Source organism: Camponotus vicinus, unplaced genomic scaffold (assembly GCF_025532165.1).
Source record: "Camponotus vicinus isolate PSW18456_S1 unplaced genomic scaffold, iyCamVici1.0 SCAF_1, whole genome shotgun sequence".
Classification (NCBI taxonomy): Eukaryota; Metazoa; Arthropoda; class Insecta; order Hymenoptera; family Formicidae; genus Camponotus; species Camponotus vicinus.
In genome coordinates, this window is record NW_028141945.1 from 14,799,978 (window position 1) to 14,815,744 (window position 15,767).

Consider the following 15,767-nt stretch of genomic DNA (forward strand, 5'->3'; position numbering starts at 1 on the left):
AAATGGACGCAAAAACAGAAAAGTACTCACTAATTGTTTCCGAATCTCTCTGTCCTTTTGGAGATCCGTGTCAAATTTGAAAAATTCGTCAACTGTTGATAGCGGAAATTCCGGCAATAATTGGACTTCGTCATTATTATATATTGTATTAGCTGGTCCTGCGTTATTTATTAAATTTATTATTATCTCCAACTGTCTCGTATTCTTTTGTATGAGATTTTTAATAATTTTTTGTTCGGTACGACACGCATCTGTATAAGATAAAAAAGAAAAATATTTATTTCTCTTTATAAGTATCATTAAAATTATCTGTTTAGTTATTTTACACAAGTACATACATACGAAATTAAGTACATATAACATATTGCTATTATAAGTACAATATAACGATATAATTAAGAAGGAAGAATAAAGAATAAAGTTTAATACATACCACAGCATTTTTCCAAATGATTGCCGTTGGCATTGAAAGTTGTCATGTCATCACCGTCAAGCACATTATCAGGGCTAATCATATTGTCACCAATATCATCATCATCATCATTATTATCATCAGGCACATTGTCATTATTAAGCCCATTCCATCATCACGCACATTAGCATTATCGCAAGACACGTAATCACCTACTAAACTTTCGTTCAACCATTCCTCATCAGTAATGTCAACATCTGTAAATATAAAGTCTGTGAGTTCATTTTGTTAGTTATACTGTTCATCACAGTGTTATTAAATTTCATTCATTGTAAACTATTTTATATAATTTTCATTTAACGCAATTTTTTATATTATTTTTTCTAGAATATATTTTACACAAAATTAAAATAATTTGAAAATTTTTTAAGTATATGTAACAGTTTTTGATGTGGACTTAGCACCCTTTTTTAAAAAGATAATTTTTTAATAAACATAATCTAATTTAAATATTGCTATAAGAGTTTGCTTATAAACAAGTGGCTATATACTTCATGAATAGTTTAATTAGATAAGAAATAAATAAATACAATTTATTAACAACAAATCATTAATTGAACTTCACAAAGTATTTAATCACTTCTTTATATAAGCTTCTTTTTTTCCTGAAAAGTAAAAAAACATACCATTATTTTGCTTACCTTTATTAAATTGGCTGCTATTTCTGAGTACTTGCACACAAGAAGTAAGACGCACACTTTTCTTCCTCATATATTCTGCAAAATATAAAATATAATTTATATAGGATTTCATTTTAGCTTTAAGTAATACTTCGCAGCAAGTGTCATCACATAAAGTTCATTGTTATCGTTGCAGTAAGTTTGGAAATGTGTGTGTGTGTGTGTGTGTGATATATATATATATATATATATATATATATATATACACACACATTTCCCAACTTATACACACACACACACACACACACACACACACACACACACATAGATAATCCATATACAGGGTGAGCCATTTTAATTAACGCACGCAATTATTTCGGAAACAAAGCATTTTAGAGAAAAATGTTTCAGACAAAAGTTGTTTGGTTTCGAGGGGGCCATAAGATGGTATCATCGGTTTGACCTTGAAGAGTTATTTGAAGGTCACATGAAGGTCACCTTCAATTTCTTAAATGGAACCTACTATTTGTCATTGCATATTCTCGTAGCTTATCTCGATAGCTTTCCAAAACACTATAATTAAGTACCTTTTCGTTAAGTACTTTTTGAGTTATGAGGCTTGAAATAATTTCTTAATTTTACATAAACCGTAAAATATCTTGTAAAATATTCATTTTTCGATTATCTTACCTTAATACTTTTACGTACAAAATAATGAGAGGAATCAACTGGTGTAAAAAAAGACACATAGTTGTTTTGAAGAAAAAATATGTAATTTGCAATTAACAATTCCATATTTTTTCTTAAAAACAACTATGTGTTTTCTTTACACCAATTGATTCCTCTCATTATTTTGTACATAAAAGTATTAAGGTAAGATAATCGAAAAATGAATATTTTACAAGATATTTTACGGTTTATGTAAAATTAAGAAATTATTTCAAGCCTCATAACTCAAAAAGTACTTAACAAAAAAGTACATAATTATAGTGTTTTGGAAAGCTCTCGAGATAAGCTACAAGAATATGCAATGACAAATAGTAGGTTCCATTTAAGAAATTGAAGGTGACCTTCATGTGACCTTCAAATAACTCTTCAGGGTCAAACCAATGATACCATCTTATGGCCCCCTCGAAACCATAAAACTTTTGTCTGAAACATTTTTCTCTAAAATGCTTTGTTTCCGAAATAATTGCGTGCGTTAATTAAAATGGCTCACCCTGTATATCCTATAATTATGCGTACCATTCAAGTTACTAAGACTGGTAACATTTCCGGATACTTGTGCGCCACTGCAAGAAGGCGTTTGCACGAGGTTCGTTTCTTCTGTAGATCCTACAAAATATTATTAATGTTATTAAACTTTGACTGCGGTCGGGGAAACGTTAGATATGCTTCGGAACATTATTCTATTTTTGTTCTACATTCCACGAAAATAAAGATATATGAATGATTTTTCGAAGCATTCATAACATCTTCCTGACCATAGCCATAGAATACAGTTAACTTAACTTTACTACTTTCGGGAAAAAAAAATTCGTCATATATGGATTTTGTCAATATCTGATCATGTCTTGCCAAATATAGTCGTATATATGATATATATTATCAAATACAGTCATATATGATAACCATATATCATATATGACTCTATTTAGCAAGACATGATCAGATATTGACAAAATCCATTTAGGACCAATTTTTTTCCCGTGAAGAAAAACTGAAACCATAAATACCATTAAATCCTTTGTTTCGAAGATTGCTGACATTATTAGATGGTACGTAATTACAAGGAGGCGTTAACGCATTCTTCTTTTTCTTGCTTAGATATTCTATCAAAGTTAAATACTATTACTTAATTTACTGTTCTTATTAACGATAAAATAATTACAATTAAATAAGTAGAATTATTATTAGAATTATTATCACTATCCAAGAAAAAAATGGGTATAATATAGTCAGATGTAAATATACATAATTATTAGATATGAAGATTTGATAACATATATAATTTTATATAATCATATCCGAAGAATGGCGTGACATGATCACATCTTTATATAATAATATTTGATCATCTATTTTCATATATAAATAGATCTAGTCGAATATGATAATAAAGATATGATCATATCACATCATTTTTCGAATATTATTATGTATGATTATATAAAATTATATATATGTCAAATCTTTTCATATCTAATTATGTATATTTACATCTGACCATATTATACGCATTTTTTTCTTGGGTAACGATTAAATGAATAGAATTAATTACCGGTTTTGCTGTAATTTTCAAGTTCATCATGAAACGGTGGTCTTTTAATTGTTCTTTTTTGTGGTTCCTGTATAATTGAATATCCTTGACTTAGTGCTTGCATTGGTCCTTCATCGGATGTGGATACAGTTTCTGCTCGTTTCTCGGCTTGTATGGCTGTTTCATAAGAATCTATGCAAAATAATTTTGATGTAATTACAAAATTCTTCCAAAATAAAATTACATAGTTTCAGTTTCATTACCATATGGCCCTACAATGCGTCTATACTGTTGAACATCCCAGTCGTCACAGGGAAAAATATTTTTCTGAACAGCTCTTCTGACGTTTATTTCTTTTGGTGGCCATTTGAAGGTTCTTGCCTTAACATTTACCCAAACGTCAGGTACTATGGAGCACCAATCGTCAAAAAATATTACATAATACATCTGAAATTGTTAAATTTTAGTACTGATTAAATGTTGAATATCATTTTCCTCAGTAATGCTAAAAAATATATTACACATATACAAATAAGAGCTCCTGCCCACAGAACGCGGAAGCGCCTGCCGCGCGGGAAAAAGTTACACGGTAGCTAATAAACGCTAGGACAACAATACGTTGATTGATTACTGCGTCACTTTTTGCCGCGTGGCAAGCGTTTCCGCGTCCTGTGGGCAGAAACTCTAAGTGTATCAAAAAGTGATGGCAATAAAATTGGCGTTATTTTTGGCATATAAGAGAAAATATCCAAAAAAAATATTTTTCACGTTACAGTCGTTAGAAAAAGGAAGATTAAAATCGAAGATTTTTGATAACTTTTAACATTTATCTGCATAAAAATAAATGTAGTACTATATGCATATAAATAAAGGTAACACTACTCACTGTTTTTACAAATGTAAAAGAGGCATTATATAATACATGTGATTGAAAAATATTTTTACAGCTTTAGCATCAATTTGCGTTGCTGATACTACTTCCACACTTGTTTGCCGCGTTGCTGTATGAATATTCATGTCTTGGGAATTACAAGAATACATTGCAATGGACTGAAGATCACAAAATTTTTTTCCAACAACAATAGGTATGTTATCTTTGTAGCCGATATATTCGATGCAAAACACTGATCCATCCTTTAAATAACAGCAATTATCTGCAGAATTCGTCGTCAGCAAATATTTTGCAAATTTCATACTTTTGTGTGAATTTACACATCCTAAGGGCATATTTCTTCCATCTGGATGTAGAAGTAGCGGTATATTTATTACGTTGCTATTATTAAAATTACTTTCACATTTAGTTATTGCGCGTTCATTAATTCTGTTGTTCAATTGTGACAATGGTTTTTCTGATTTGCGTAACATTTTCTTGAGTTCTTTCATAAAATTCTCGAAAGGAAAAGCGCAGAATGTATTTAAAGATCCATATCTCTTTACATCTTCACACAAATGTATTAAATTATGTATATTATAAACAATAGTGTCTTTTCCGTATAATACTTTAAATGTTCTGACAAAATATTTCAACAAATCAGTAGCATATTCATTGTTACGTAAACAATCTTCAGGATGGCATAATATACGTATAGCAATATGTAGAGCACAGAAATGTTTGTAATAATCAGCGTCCAAATATTTCTGTAAAACAATAGGTCCCAAATAAAGAAGGAATAATCGAAATTCTGTTGCCTTCCACCTATCTAATTCGTTAAGTCCTCGTGGGCGACGAGCAAATTCAATTGGTATGAATTTACGCAAATTTAAAATGTCTTTGGATAATGCTTCTATCTGTGCCGCACGTAATCGCGATTTATGGGGCCCCTTCATCAATAGAAGCAGCATCTTCTTCATTACTCCTAAGCAAATTACATGCATATAATCCAAGGGGAAACTGTTAATTATGTCTATAGGCAAGTATTCGAATGGTGATACTGTAACGTGATGTTCTTCATTTTCTCTATTGCGGAAATTATTGTTTGTACGTAATCGTGCATTTTCTTGCAGAAAAACCATCTTATGGTTATAATATTCTCCTTCACAAAAACATTTAGTGCAACCAAAATAACCATTATGTCCTTTAACACCCGTTACAAAGGATTTGGCAGGAGCATCGCAAATAATAGCTCTGATTATTACTTGATACTTTTTTTCTTTGAATGAAAATCCTTCATTGTGCAGATGTAGATATTCTTCACAAAATTCTTCTAACAACTCGTGCGCATTCGTAGGCTTCTTATAACCGTGATATGCTCCAATTAAAAAGGGTTCTGTAGATTGATTGTTATTATATATTTGCCCAAGTATGGGCCATAATTGACTTGCTGAGCTTTTAGCAAGAGGTAAGCCATCAATGTTAACGTTAATTTTTATCAAATCATTGGTACTTTCATAATGTTCTAAGCGCTCCCGTAATGCTCTTTCCAGACCATAGTGGAAATAATGACCACTCGCGCATTCACGAATAATCGTTTCTGTGGGTGTGTGTAAAAAGGTTCTCGCATCGCTAGGCAAATTTTGGAGACCTTCTTCTCGAAGAATCCGCAATAAACTTGTTACAGATGTGTGTGGAACATTATATTCTATAGCCCAAGTACGTAAGCGTTGTTGTAAAGTGTTTTTTTCTTTGTCTGTTGCAATACATGTTGAAAAAAAATCATGCATATTTTCAATGTTCTCGGAATCATGTAATTGCTCGTGTACTACATCTACTGATTGCAAAGGAGATTTATTTGTATCAAAATTCTCATTTTCGAAGCATTCTATATGAACAGAATTGTGTTTAGCAATAACATTGTCTTGCCAATTTTTCGTTATCGAAATGGCAGTAACATTTCTCTTTCGTTCTTGTGATAACAATCGTCTGTTTTGTTGTCTTCGAGATAAATCTCTGAATTTCTTATACTTCGGCATTACCTTCAATTTCTTAAATGGAACCAAAAAGGGGGTGCAATTTAAAAAAATTGAAGTGACCTTCACGTGACCTTCAAATGACTGTCCAAGGTCAAACCAATGGTAACATCTTATGGCCCCCTCGAAACTATATAACTTTTGTCTGAAACGAATTTTTGTCTGAAACGAATTTTTCTGTAAAACGTCCCACACAGCAAAATATATCATAGAGAGATCTAAGAGATATCTAAATATCAGAATATCTGATTTAAATAATGCTACTCAGATATGACTGGGATATCTATAAGATATCTTCCAGATTGCAAAAATGTATGATTTTTTCAACTGAGATATGATATCTGATCTTGCAACAAATCAGATAGAAAAGATTATATTTTCGTAAAAATATTATTAGAATATTTTGATAATTAAGATATCAGATATTCTGATATCTTAATTATCAAAATATTCTAATTAGTTCGAATACCTTATTTTTATTAAAACCTATAAATCTTATTCTCAGTATTAAATCACATATGAGACGCGGTAAAACAACTACTAATGTGATGTTTGGAAATGCTGCTAGTGTGTTAGTAGGTGATTTTATATTTAAACGTAATACTTTGTTAGACGAATATTGGTGTGATATTTTAGATGAACAAGGAAGTTAATGCAATACGATAATCATTTGTTAGTGATTTTTTTATTTGGATTATTCAAAAAAATTACTTAATATTTTTGCTTTATTAGGATATTCAGGATACATACGATTAATCACACAAGACGAATACCCTGTTTTGCATGTTAACTGAGTGGTTTAGATCCGAGTACTAATTGTTTTTATTTAGAATATAACTACTCTGGGGTCTACCGGAGTAGTAGCAGCATAATCAAAATATATTGGTAACTTCATCTAACTAGTATTCCAATTTTTATCGCTGTAATTACATAAAATTTTTTGATTCATATAGTCGTTATTAGAATTTTAAAAGAACTAAGTTTTTAGTTGTTTATCATAATTTATTAATCACAATTAATACGAGTATGGAACGATACTGCATATCAATTTAGATAAAATAATGGAACGTACAATATACTAAAGTCTCATATTGTAATTAATGGAATTACTCAAAATTAATTGTGATTAATAAATTATGATAAACAACTAAAAACTTAGTTCTTTTAAAATTCTAATAACGACTATATGAATCAAAAAATTTTATGTAATTACAGCGATAAAAATTGGAATACTAGTTAGATGAAGTTACCAATATATTTTGATTATGCTGCTACTACTCCGGTAGACCCCAGAGTAGTTATATTCTAAATAAAAACAATTAGTACTCGGATCTAAACCACTCAGTTAACATGCAAAACAGGGTATTCGTCTTGTGTGATTAATCGTATGTATCCTGAATATCCTAATAAAGCAAAAATATTAAGTAATTTTTTTGAATAATCCAAATAAAAAAATCACTAACAAATGATTATCGTATTGCATTAACTTCCTTGTTCATCTAAAATATCACACCAATATTCGTCTAACAAAGTATTACGTTTAAATATAAAATCACCTACTAACACACTAGCAGCATTTCCAAACATCACATTAGTAGTTGTTTTACCGCGTCTCATATGTGATTTAATACTGAGAATAAGATTTATAGGTTTTAATAAAAATAAGGTGTCATCATTATAACGTAAGTTTTTAATATGTTTTTCAGCTTCATTTTTCGCTTCTTAGCTGTAAACAACTCGTGAATATGCAAATCCTCCCAAAGGAAAATTAGAACTAATCAACTGCATTAAAGATAACAATGAATTTTCACTCTGGACCAATTTTGTTTAAGTCATCCGTAAACAGTCGTAGTTTATCCAATTAATAACATGAAAACTCTTAAAAAATTAATGTGTTGTAACCAGTATATGATTACATATGTAAATATTTAGTTACAAGGAGAATTATTTCAAAAAAGAGAATTTAATTACGCAATGCGTAAAATAATGAAATTAGCTAATTCGTATCAATTCATAATAAGCGCCTCGTGATAACGCTATGACATGAGATATTAATTTAGTGGAATTACAATAATTTAGGAGGCATAAACTGAAATAATTGATTAAATAAGTATTGTTAATCAAAATTTCTATTTTTTAGATGCCAACATCCCTTTTTATCTATTAATAAAAGAAACCAGTATTCCTGTAGTAATAGCAGAAGACCCACAAACACTAATATTAATGAAACAAATGATTCATGAATTATTATTTCTAATTTACTCCATTAATATAATACAAAAATTTTGCATTATTTTATTAGCAAAGAAACGGCAATAAGAATTAGGCTATTAACTATCAATTGTTATTATTATTTAAATTTTAAATTTAATTTATTATGATCATGATTTTAATTTAATTACAAATTCATCTTAATGACGTAATCCTAAATTTTTTTACCGGGAATTTAGTAAATGATGATTTTCTACCTTAGTAGACGAAATAGATAAAATTTCTAGGAAATCAGAAAATCCTTCTAGTTTTAAATAAAATATTTAGGAAAGATATTTACTGTATAAATTAATAATAATCTTTATTTTATTTATATTAATAATTATTATTATATACAATATTTGATAATCTAAAGACAAATTTTATTTTGGACGAAGTGTAGGAAACAAAATTACATCACGAATAGTATGTTTGATATTAATAATAATTTTTAAATAATACAAATACCGCTACGAATATAACTAGAAAATAACTCCTCCAATTAAAATAAGATATTAATCCTAGAGGAGCTCCAGTTACAATTAATCCATCAAAATTTTGATATTGGAATAAATATTAAGTAAAGTTGGATGATTGCGAATTTTTTTATACATAAGAGGTTCTTAATATTTTTATATTCCTACAAAATAAAAATTATCAGCTTTAAAATTTAAATATTGCTCGATTTGACCAACAAAAACATTCCATTTTTGAAAAACTAATCGAAAAACAACTTTCTTTTTTTTGGCGCCCAGAAGAAATTATATTCTTATCTTGGGCACAATGTACTACACGTATGGGCAAAAAAATAATACAATGAATTAATTAACCAAATATTACAATCATCGTTCCTTGAATCTTTATTTAAAATAAATTCATCATCTTAGATATGTACACATTGAGCATAAACCAAAGTTAGTATTACGTCAATTAAAATTGCTTATGTTATTGATGTTGCCAGCATCAATAACTATCCTGAGAAAACAAAAAATATGCATAATTTGAGAAATATTAGCACGAGATCTTCGTTTATCTATAATTGCCCAACACTAAAAAATTAAGTTGTGATAGCACTCATTTTTTTATAAAAAATGAGTGCTATCACAACTTAATTTTTTAAAATAAAAATATATTCGTTTTTATGTAAGTTTCGCTTGCTCTTTTGCATTTGCTGAACGAAAACTCATGGAAGGTAATGCAAAAATCATACGATTTATAGCCCGTGATGAGGCCTTACATTTAAACTCTACTCAACATGTTGAAGATATTGTTGATATAAATCTTTGGGCTTGGAGTAATAATATTTCTGGAATTTTTGATTGCGGTATTGGTAAAAAAATTTTTTTATAAAAAAGTTAATATTTTAAATAATAAAATATTAAATGCGGCACGAGCTAATTTAAGTCCTGTACTAATTACTGGATTGCATGTAGTTATTTCTGGGCATAAAGAAGCAGTAATTACAAATTCATCTTAATGACGTAATCCTAAATTTTTTATTAAATTAGTATAACGTAAAACATGATTTTCCTTTTATTAATAAATTAGTCAAAACATCTGGAAAATCTAAATGTTTTTGGAAAGAAAAAGAAATTATAATTTATCTCTTAAGTTATATTTATCTATTAACACTAGTATTTTATCTGAATTTTATCAAATCGAGCGTTAGCATACTTTGTGTAATTTTGCAAAAAAATTATTACTGCTCGTTGTTGGAAACAATTAGGGGGTATTATATTTTTAGTAAAATTTTTAAATATAAATATTTTAAAAATTAACGTCGTTGATAATGTTTAATTTTTTTATTCATTAATAGCATTTTAACTGTTTTTCGACATAATTTTGAAATTTCACGTTCTCTAAATATTTTAAAAAAAAATACCGATTATGAAATAATAGGACCAACTTTAACCGGTATTTAATTTAGTTTTTTTTACATAACACCATACATCTTAAATAATAATAAACCGTGATTTTTAGTCCAATTTAATTGTTGATGTTTATTTTTAATTAGCATAACCTGTATTTGAAATACGAATGCATATATCAGACATAAAGCTTCGTATGCCCTTCTAATTGCAAATCAAGAATTATTTGATTATTTGCCATCAATCAATCCTCGCTATTGGAATATTACGTTATTCTGATATATAAATCCTTTTATTATAAATCCCTAATCACTTAAAAAAGTAAACATAACAATAATTGAATGCAGTTGTAATCGGAGCGTCATATCTATATATTATTAGGAAATAAACAATGATTTCTCAAGAAACATCAATCATGATCATTTCTTATATAATAATATTTACAGGCATAATGATTATTATACCGTTAGGTTTATTTCCTTGCTTTTTTTCTGGATTTTTAACTTATGAAATTATAGATATTTTGATAATTAAGATATCAGATATTCTGAAGATATTCAAGATATATCAGATATCAAGATATCTCAAATACAACAAAAATTTATTGACGAAATGATATCTGATTTACGTCTGAGATATAGATTGCTGTGTGGGGTATTATTTGAGAAATATTTGAGGTTATTTAAAATGGGACACCTTGTATATAGAACGACCACCATTTTCAATTTTCATACACCGATTGTTTCGAAACTTTATCAATACTAAAATCTATCTATTCGTAGTTTACGTTACCTTTATTTCTTCGAATCGAAAGATTTTCTTCAGCTTGCACAACCACAATCACAATCGCACTCGATGAAAGATGGGAACAAAGGAGCATCTCAGATAAAGTTTTCATTTATCTTATGATAGCAGTCATTTGTCATAAGTTGCTAGTGTATTCGCAATATATACTGTGTCCATTTTGTGTGCAACATTCAATTTAATTTCAAATAACTGCATTATTGCATATTTGCAATACATGCACTAGCAACTTATGACAAATGCTGCTATCATAAGATAAATGAAAACTTTATCTGAGATGCTCCTTTCTTCTTTCAGTTAAAAAGAATGTCAAAAAATATATATTGATATATGAAATATGAGACCTAAAAGAATCAATAAGTTTTAAATATATCATGTGTTTTATACAAATAACAACTTACCTATAAAAACTAGTTTTATTTGGGGAATTATTGAATACTTGAATACGTGATCTGCGTAAATGATACATAAATTGTGGATACAAGGAAAAATTTTCTGCCAATCTAAAGCTAGTTGGATCATCTTTTGCATATTCTCCGAATTTTTGATACTGCAATAATAAGATTTTACACCTCAAAATAGATACAATATATATTTATGTGTAAATCTATATGTATAAATATATAAAGTTTAAGCTTTATATTAAGTGTAATTGGGCACAATTTTAATGATAGAAACTACTAACAAGTCTAATCAGAATATGATCAACCCATCTTCAAACATTTGGACCATCATCACTTTCTGCTCGAAATACAGTTAAACGTGATATAAAAACAGCTGTTGCTTCCTCAAATTCTATGCTTACATGATGCAAAGATGATGATTCATCTGCCCAACTGATTATTAAAGATATTCCTATAACATCATAAATATTTATGATATTATATTATTATTTATGATATTATAAATATTTATGATATACATATAATGTATAATAAAAAATATATTTACTTTCTTGCAATAGTAGTAACTCTAATTCGCCTTTGTCCATTACTATGTTAATATTGGATAATGAATTGAATACAGCCTCTTCCACTTTGCGGAATTGGGGCTGTATGTTAATTTGCAACTTCAAAGAATAATGCTGTTGTTGTAGATGGTGTCAATGAACAAAATTTCCACTGACAAGTAAGCCTACTTCTTGTAGTACTCCAACACTTGATCCTTTCTCCCACTGACATACAAAAGATCCAATTGCTCCAGGAACTTTAATTTTCTGAGATGTTTTTACTTCTAAGATTGCATTGAATGCTATTTTCAAATCACCCTTGGCATCTGTAGCAAATATTCGTTGAAAAGTTTGTTTGAATAATGAAGAATTAAATGAATCCCCCATCATCATATGACCACCAGTAGAGTTGCAATATTGTCGCCTTTCTAATAAACCAGTTTGGTGTCAAGAGCACAAAAATAAATATCTATTATAAATATCTATTATGGCCATTAGTTGCAGCACGTGATGCAAGTGTATCATAATGCTTAATTGCCTTTTTATGCTTAGCATTATCTTTTTGAATATCATGATGTGATCTGATTGGTTGTCATAAATCATCAGTTACAACTTGGCCAGGTCCTTGAGAACATGGTCCGCCAACAAATAGCATAATCCTTAAATACATTGATAGCATTATATGTAGGATTACAATGAAAAACATAACATATATACATCATATTACAACATATAAATACCTAGCATCAGTATTTGCATAACTAGCTTCTAAGAGACCCGTGGCGACTGCTAATGCCACACTTGTAGATCGCAATGAACGTTTCTCTGGCCCAACAGACCATGGATCACGTTACAGTTCTCCTAAAAGATCTGTCGAACTGTCTCATATCACACTTATGTACTGGTTACAAAAAGCGATTAGCAGCTGGCAATAGATACGCACCAGGTCCTCTTGATTTGGATTTTGTCCAGGAATTAGTCTACCTATACCTATCAAAATGTAATGTGAATAAAATGCAATAAAGTAATCATGAAGAACAATGACTAATATAGTAAATATAACTTGGGACTTATTCTATTCGTACCTAACATATCTTGAACTTTTGGTTGAAGATCCTTTGTGCTTCTAATTCATGAACTTGAATCATTTTGCCAAATGTGATAAGACCAATAAGAGCATTGAGTGAAAGCAGAGACAATGACATTTGTAATGAATCTTTAAGTGCCTCTAATTCTTCATCATCCAGACATATGTATCCGCAAAAAGTAAAAATATTAATGGCAAACATTGGGCACGCTAAATAATACATATAAATACATACAATTGGACTGAGATAGAATAATATTTAAAGTAATATATAAGTAACATATATATATATATATATATATATATATATATATATATATATATATATCATAAATTTATATATAATAAAAACTATAATAAATTATGTAATGTCAATAAATGATAATAAAAAAAATGTTCGAAAAGAATCAAATCTTAAAAAAAGTAAAATCAAAAATATTTGTTTCATAATATAACTATTCAACATATATAACACATATATAACACTATTATTCAAATAAATGCATACATTTTGATCATTTAAATATATTTCCCTTTTGTTTCTTATTTCGAAGAATTTCCTCATAAATTCTTTTTGCAAAGTTTTTTTCTCATAATTATTAATATAACTCACAATATGTGTATTATAATGTAACTTAAAAAAAATAATATATAATGATAACACAAATTTAGAATTTATTGAAATATAAAAATACCTTTACAATATTTTTATGAATACTATATGCTCCTAATAAATAATTTGATTTTTTAAATTATCTTATATGATATAGACAGAAAATTACAAGAGAATTATGCATTAAATAAAATACGAATTTAAATGAAGTATAAAGAATAATAAAGAATATGAATGTAAATACATCGTAATAAAGAAACACATTAAAATATACTTTAATTTCTAATAGAAATAAACTACTTTAATATTTTTCAAAATGTTTCTTGTGATAAATAAAAAATGATTTTTGTTCTATTCATTTATAATATCTTATTACTTACCACGATAGTCTACTTGATATAATGGATTTAAAATAGCTCTGCATGTAGATCTTGTACATAAAACTGGATCATATTGAATTGGCGGAAGATCTACTTGTTCCTTAATTGGTTGAGACAAAGTTTTCAATAGTACAACTAGTCTAGTAGTATCAATACGCGATGATGGCCAAGCATTCCATTTATGGAACGCACACCGTCACAATCTTGTTGAATAAAATTTTGTTGAATAAAATCTTCATATGTTGTCATAATGCTGCAAAAAAAATATACAAAAGATAATTAATATATTTTTTTACAATATAGAGTTTAATTTTTTTACACATACATACATATACATATATATATATATAACGTAGCATAAAGTTGTAAGCGAAATGAACCAAATCCATTTCCTACTATGGCCATGTTCCAAAATTCACTGCCAGCGATGAAAATATATAATATACGTAACGTGAACTAAAGATTTTCAGCGCTGATAGTGAATTTTGGAACACGCCCTAAGCCCATTCTACAATGGCAATAACAAGGCTGTAGGAGTAAAGAATAAACTGTTTCTAATGAAGTAAAGACAAGAAGTAACGAAATAGAAATTCTCATTAGTACTCTAAGGTAATAGTAGTACAAAATGAGAATTGTCTATTTCATTACTTCTTCTTCTTTACTTCACTAAAAACGATTTAATCTCTACTCCTACAGTCTTGTTACTGCCATTGTAGAATGGGCTCTATGTATGTTCTACGGCGGACGCGCAATAAGAATTAAGAACGCAGAATTCTTCCGTGACTGCGTATGCGAGACCACCGTAGAACGCACGAAATCCATAGGAAATGGATTTGGTTATTTCGCTTACATCTTACAACCTTATGCTATGGCCATTGCAGACCCGGCTTTAAATATCATTAATTCTTACCTGTGCAAAGCACTGCTCAACTTTGGTAAATGGAATAATTTATTTTCCAACTCGATCCCGTCTAATGCCTGGCTGGCCTGGCACCGCGGCCATCTTAAAAATGGCGTCTTAAAGTAAATGTTCTTAAAAACATCAGAAAGACGTCTATTGGTCAGGTCTTAAAGACGTCATAAGAAAGGCATGTTTAAGACGTTTAAAAAAATACGTCTTAAATTGAATGTCTTACAGACGTTAGAAAGACGTCTATTGGTCAGGTCTTAAAGGCGTCATAAGAAAGGCATGTTTAAGACGTTTAAAAAAATACGTCTTAAATTGAATGTCTTAAAAACATCAGAAAGACGTCAATTGGTCAAGTCTTAAAGGCGTCATAAGAAAGGCATCTTTAAGACGTTTAAAAAAATACGTCTTAAATTGAATGTCTTAAAAACATCAGAAAGACGTCAATTGGACAAGTCTTAAAGGCGTCATAAGAAAGACATGTTTAAGACGTCTTCAAGACATGCATGTTGTGTGGGCTGTAATTGCTTGAAGGAGAAATGAATTTTCCGATAGATCGTACGTTCTCAAATTTAACGTAGATATCACGTTGCAAAAGACAAGAAATCCACACTAAATTATTAACTGAAAGTTTTTCTTCTTTCATGAAC

The 15,767-nt window shown here is 28.9% G+C and overlaps 1 protein-coding gene across 7 annotated transcripts; it reads right to left on the reverse strand.

Annotated features, from left to right (window-relative positions):
* Positions 1–30: 30 nt before the first annotated feature.
* On the reverse strand, positions 31–15,407 carry LOC145976750 (uncharacterized). 7 transcript variants are annotated; one of them, XM_083108140.1, is made up of 15 exons: positions 15,121–15,376; positions 14,211–14,463; positions 13,216–13,427; positions 12,871–13,120; positions 12,133–12,789; positions 11,867–12,036; positions 11,583–11,731; positions 11,170–11,525; positions 3,616–3,799; positions 3,374–3,544; positions 2,829–2,924; positions 2,338–2,427; positions 1,114–1,188; positions 434–669; positions 31–251 (listed from the first exon to the last, which is right to left on the reverse strand). In XM_083108140.1, exons 9-14 carry the CDS (start codon positions 3,797–3,799, stop codon positions 512–514), a joined length of 774 nt encoding a protein of 257 aa, XP_082964266.1. In that variant the 5' UTR covers positions 11,170–11,525; positions 11,583–11,731; positions 11,867–12,036; positions 12,133–12,789; positions 12,871–13,120; positions 13,216–13,427; positions 14,211–14,463; positions 15,121–15,376; the 3' UTR covers positions 31–251; positions 434–511. The 7 variants fall into 7 exon arrangements, with proteins under 7 accessions (XP_082964266.1, XP_082964274.1, XP_082964283.1 ...); XM_083108148.1 differs by lacking the exon at positions 11,170–11,525; XM_083108114.1 differs by lacking the exons at positions 31–251; positions 434–669; positions 1,114–1,188; ... (2 more) ...; positions 3,374–3,544; positions 11,170–11,525 and adding an exon at positions 4,239–6,404 and having other exon boundaries at positions 3,659–3,799; positions 13,216–13,364; positions 15,121–15,406.
* Between the last annotated feature and the right edge of the window lie 360 nt (positions 15,408–15,767).

Bases quoted from the DNA above. Each gene is read 5' to 3' on its own strand.
- LOC145976750 (XM_083108123.1), bottom strand. From the start codon at position 11,650: ATGTATCATTTACGCAGATCACGTATTCAAGTATTCAATAATTCCCCA. The intron at 6,405-11,582 runs GTAAGTTGTTAT...AATTCGTTTCAG, and splicing joins AATAAAACTAGTTTTTATAG to ACAAAAGTTATATAGTTTCG.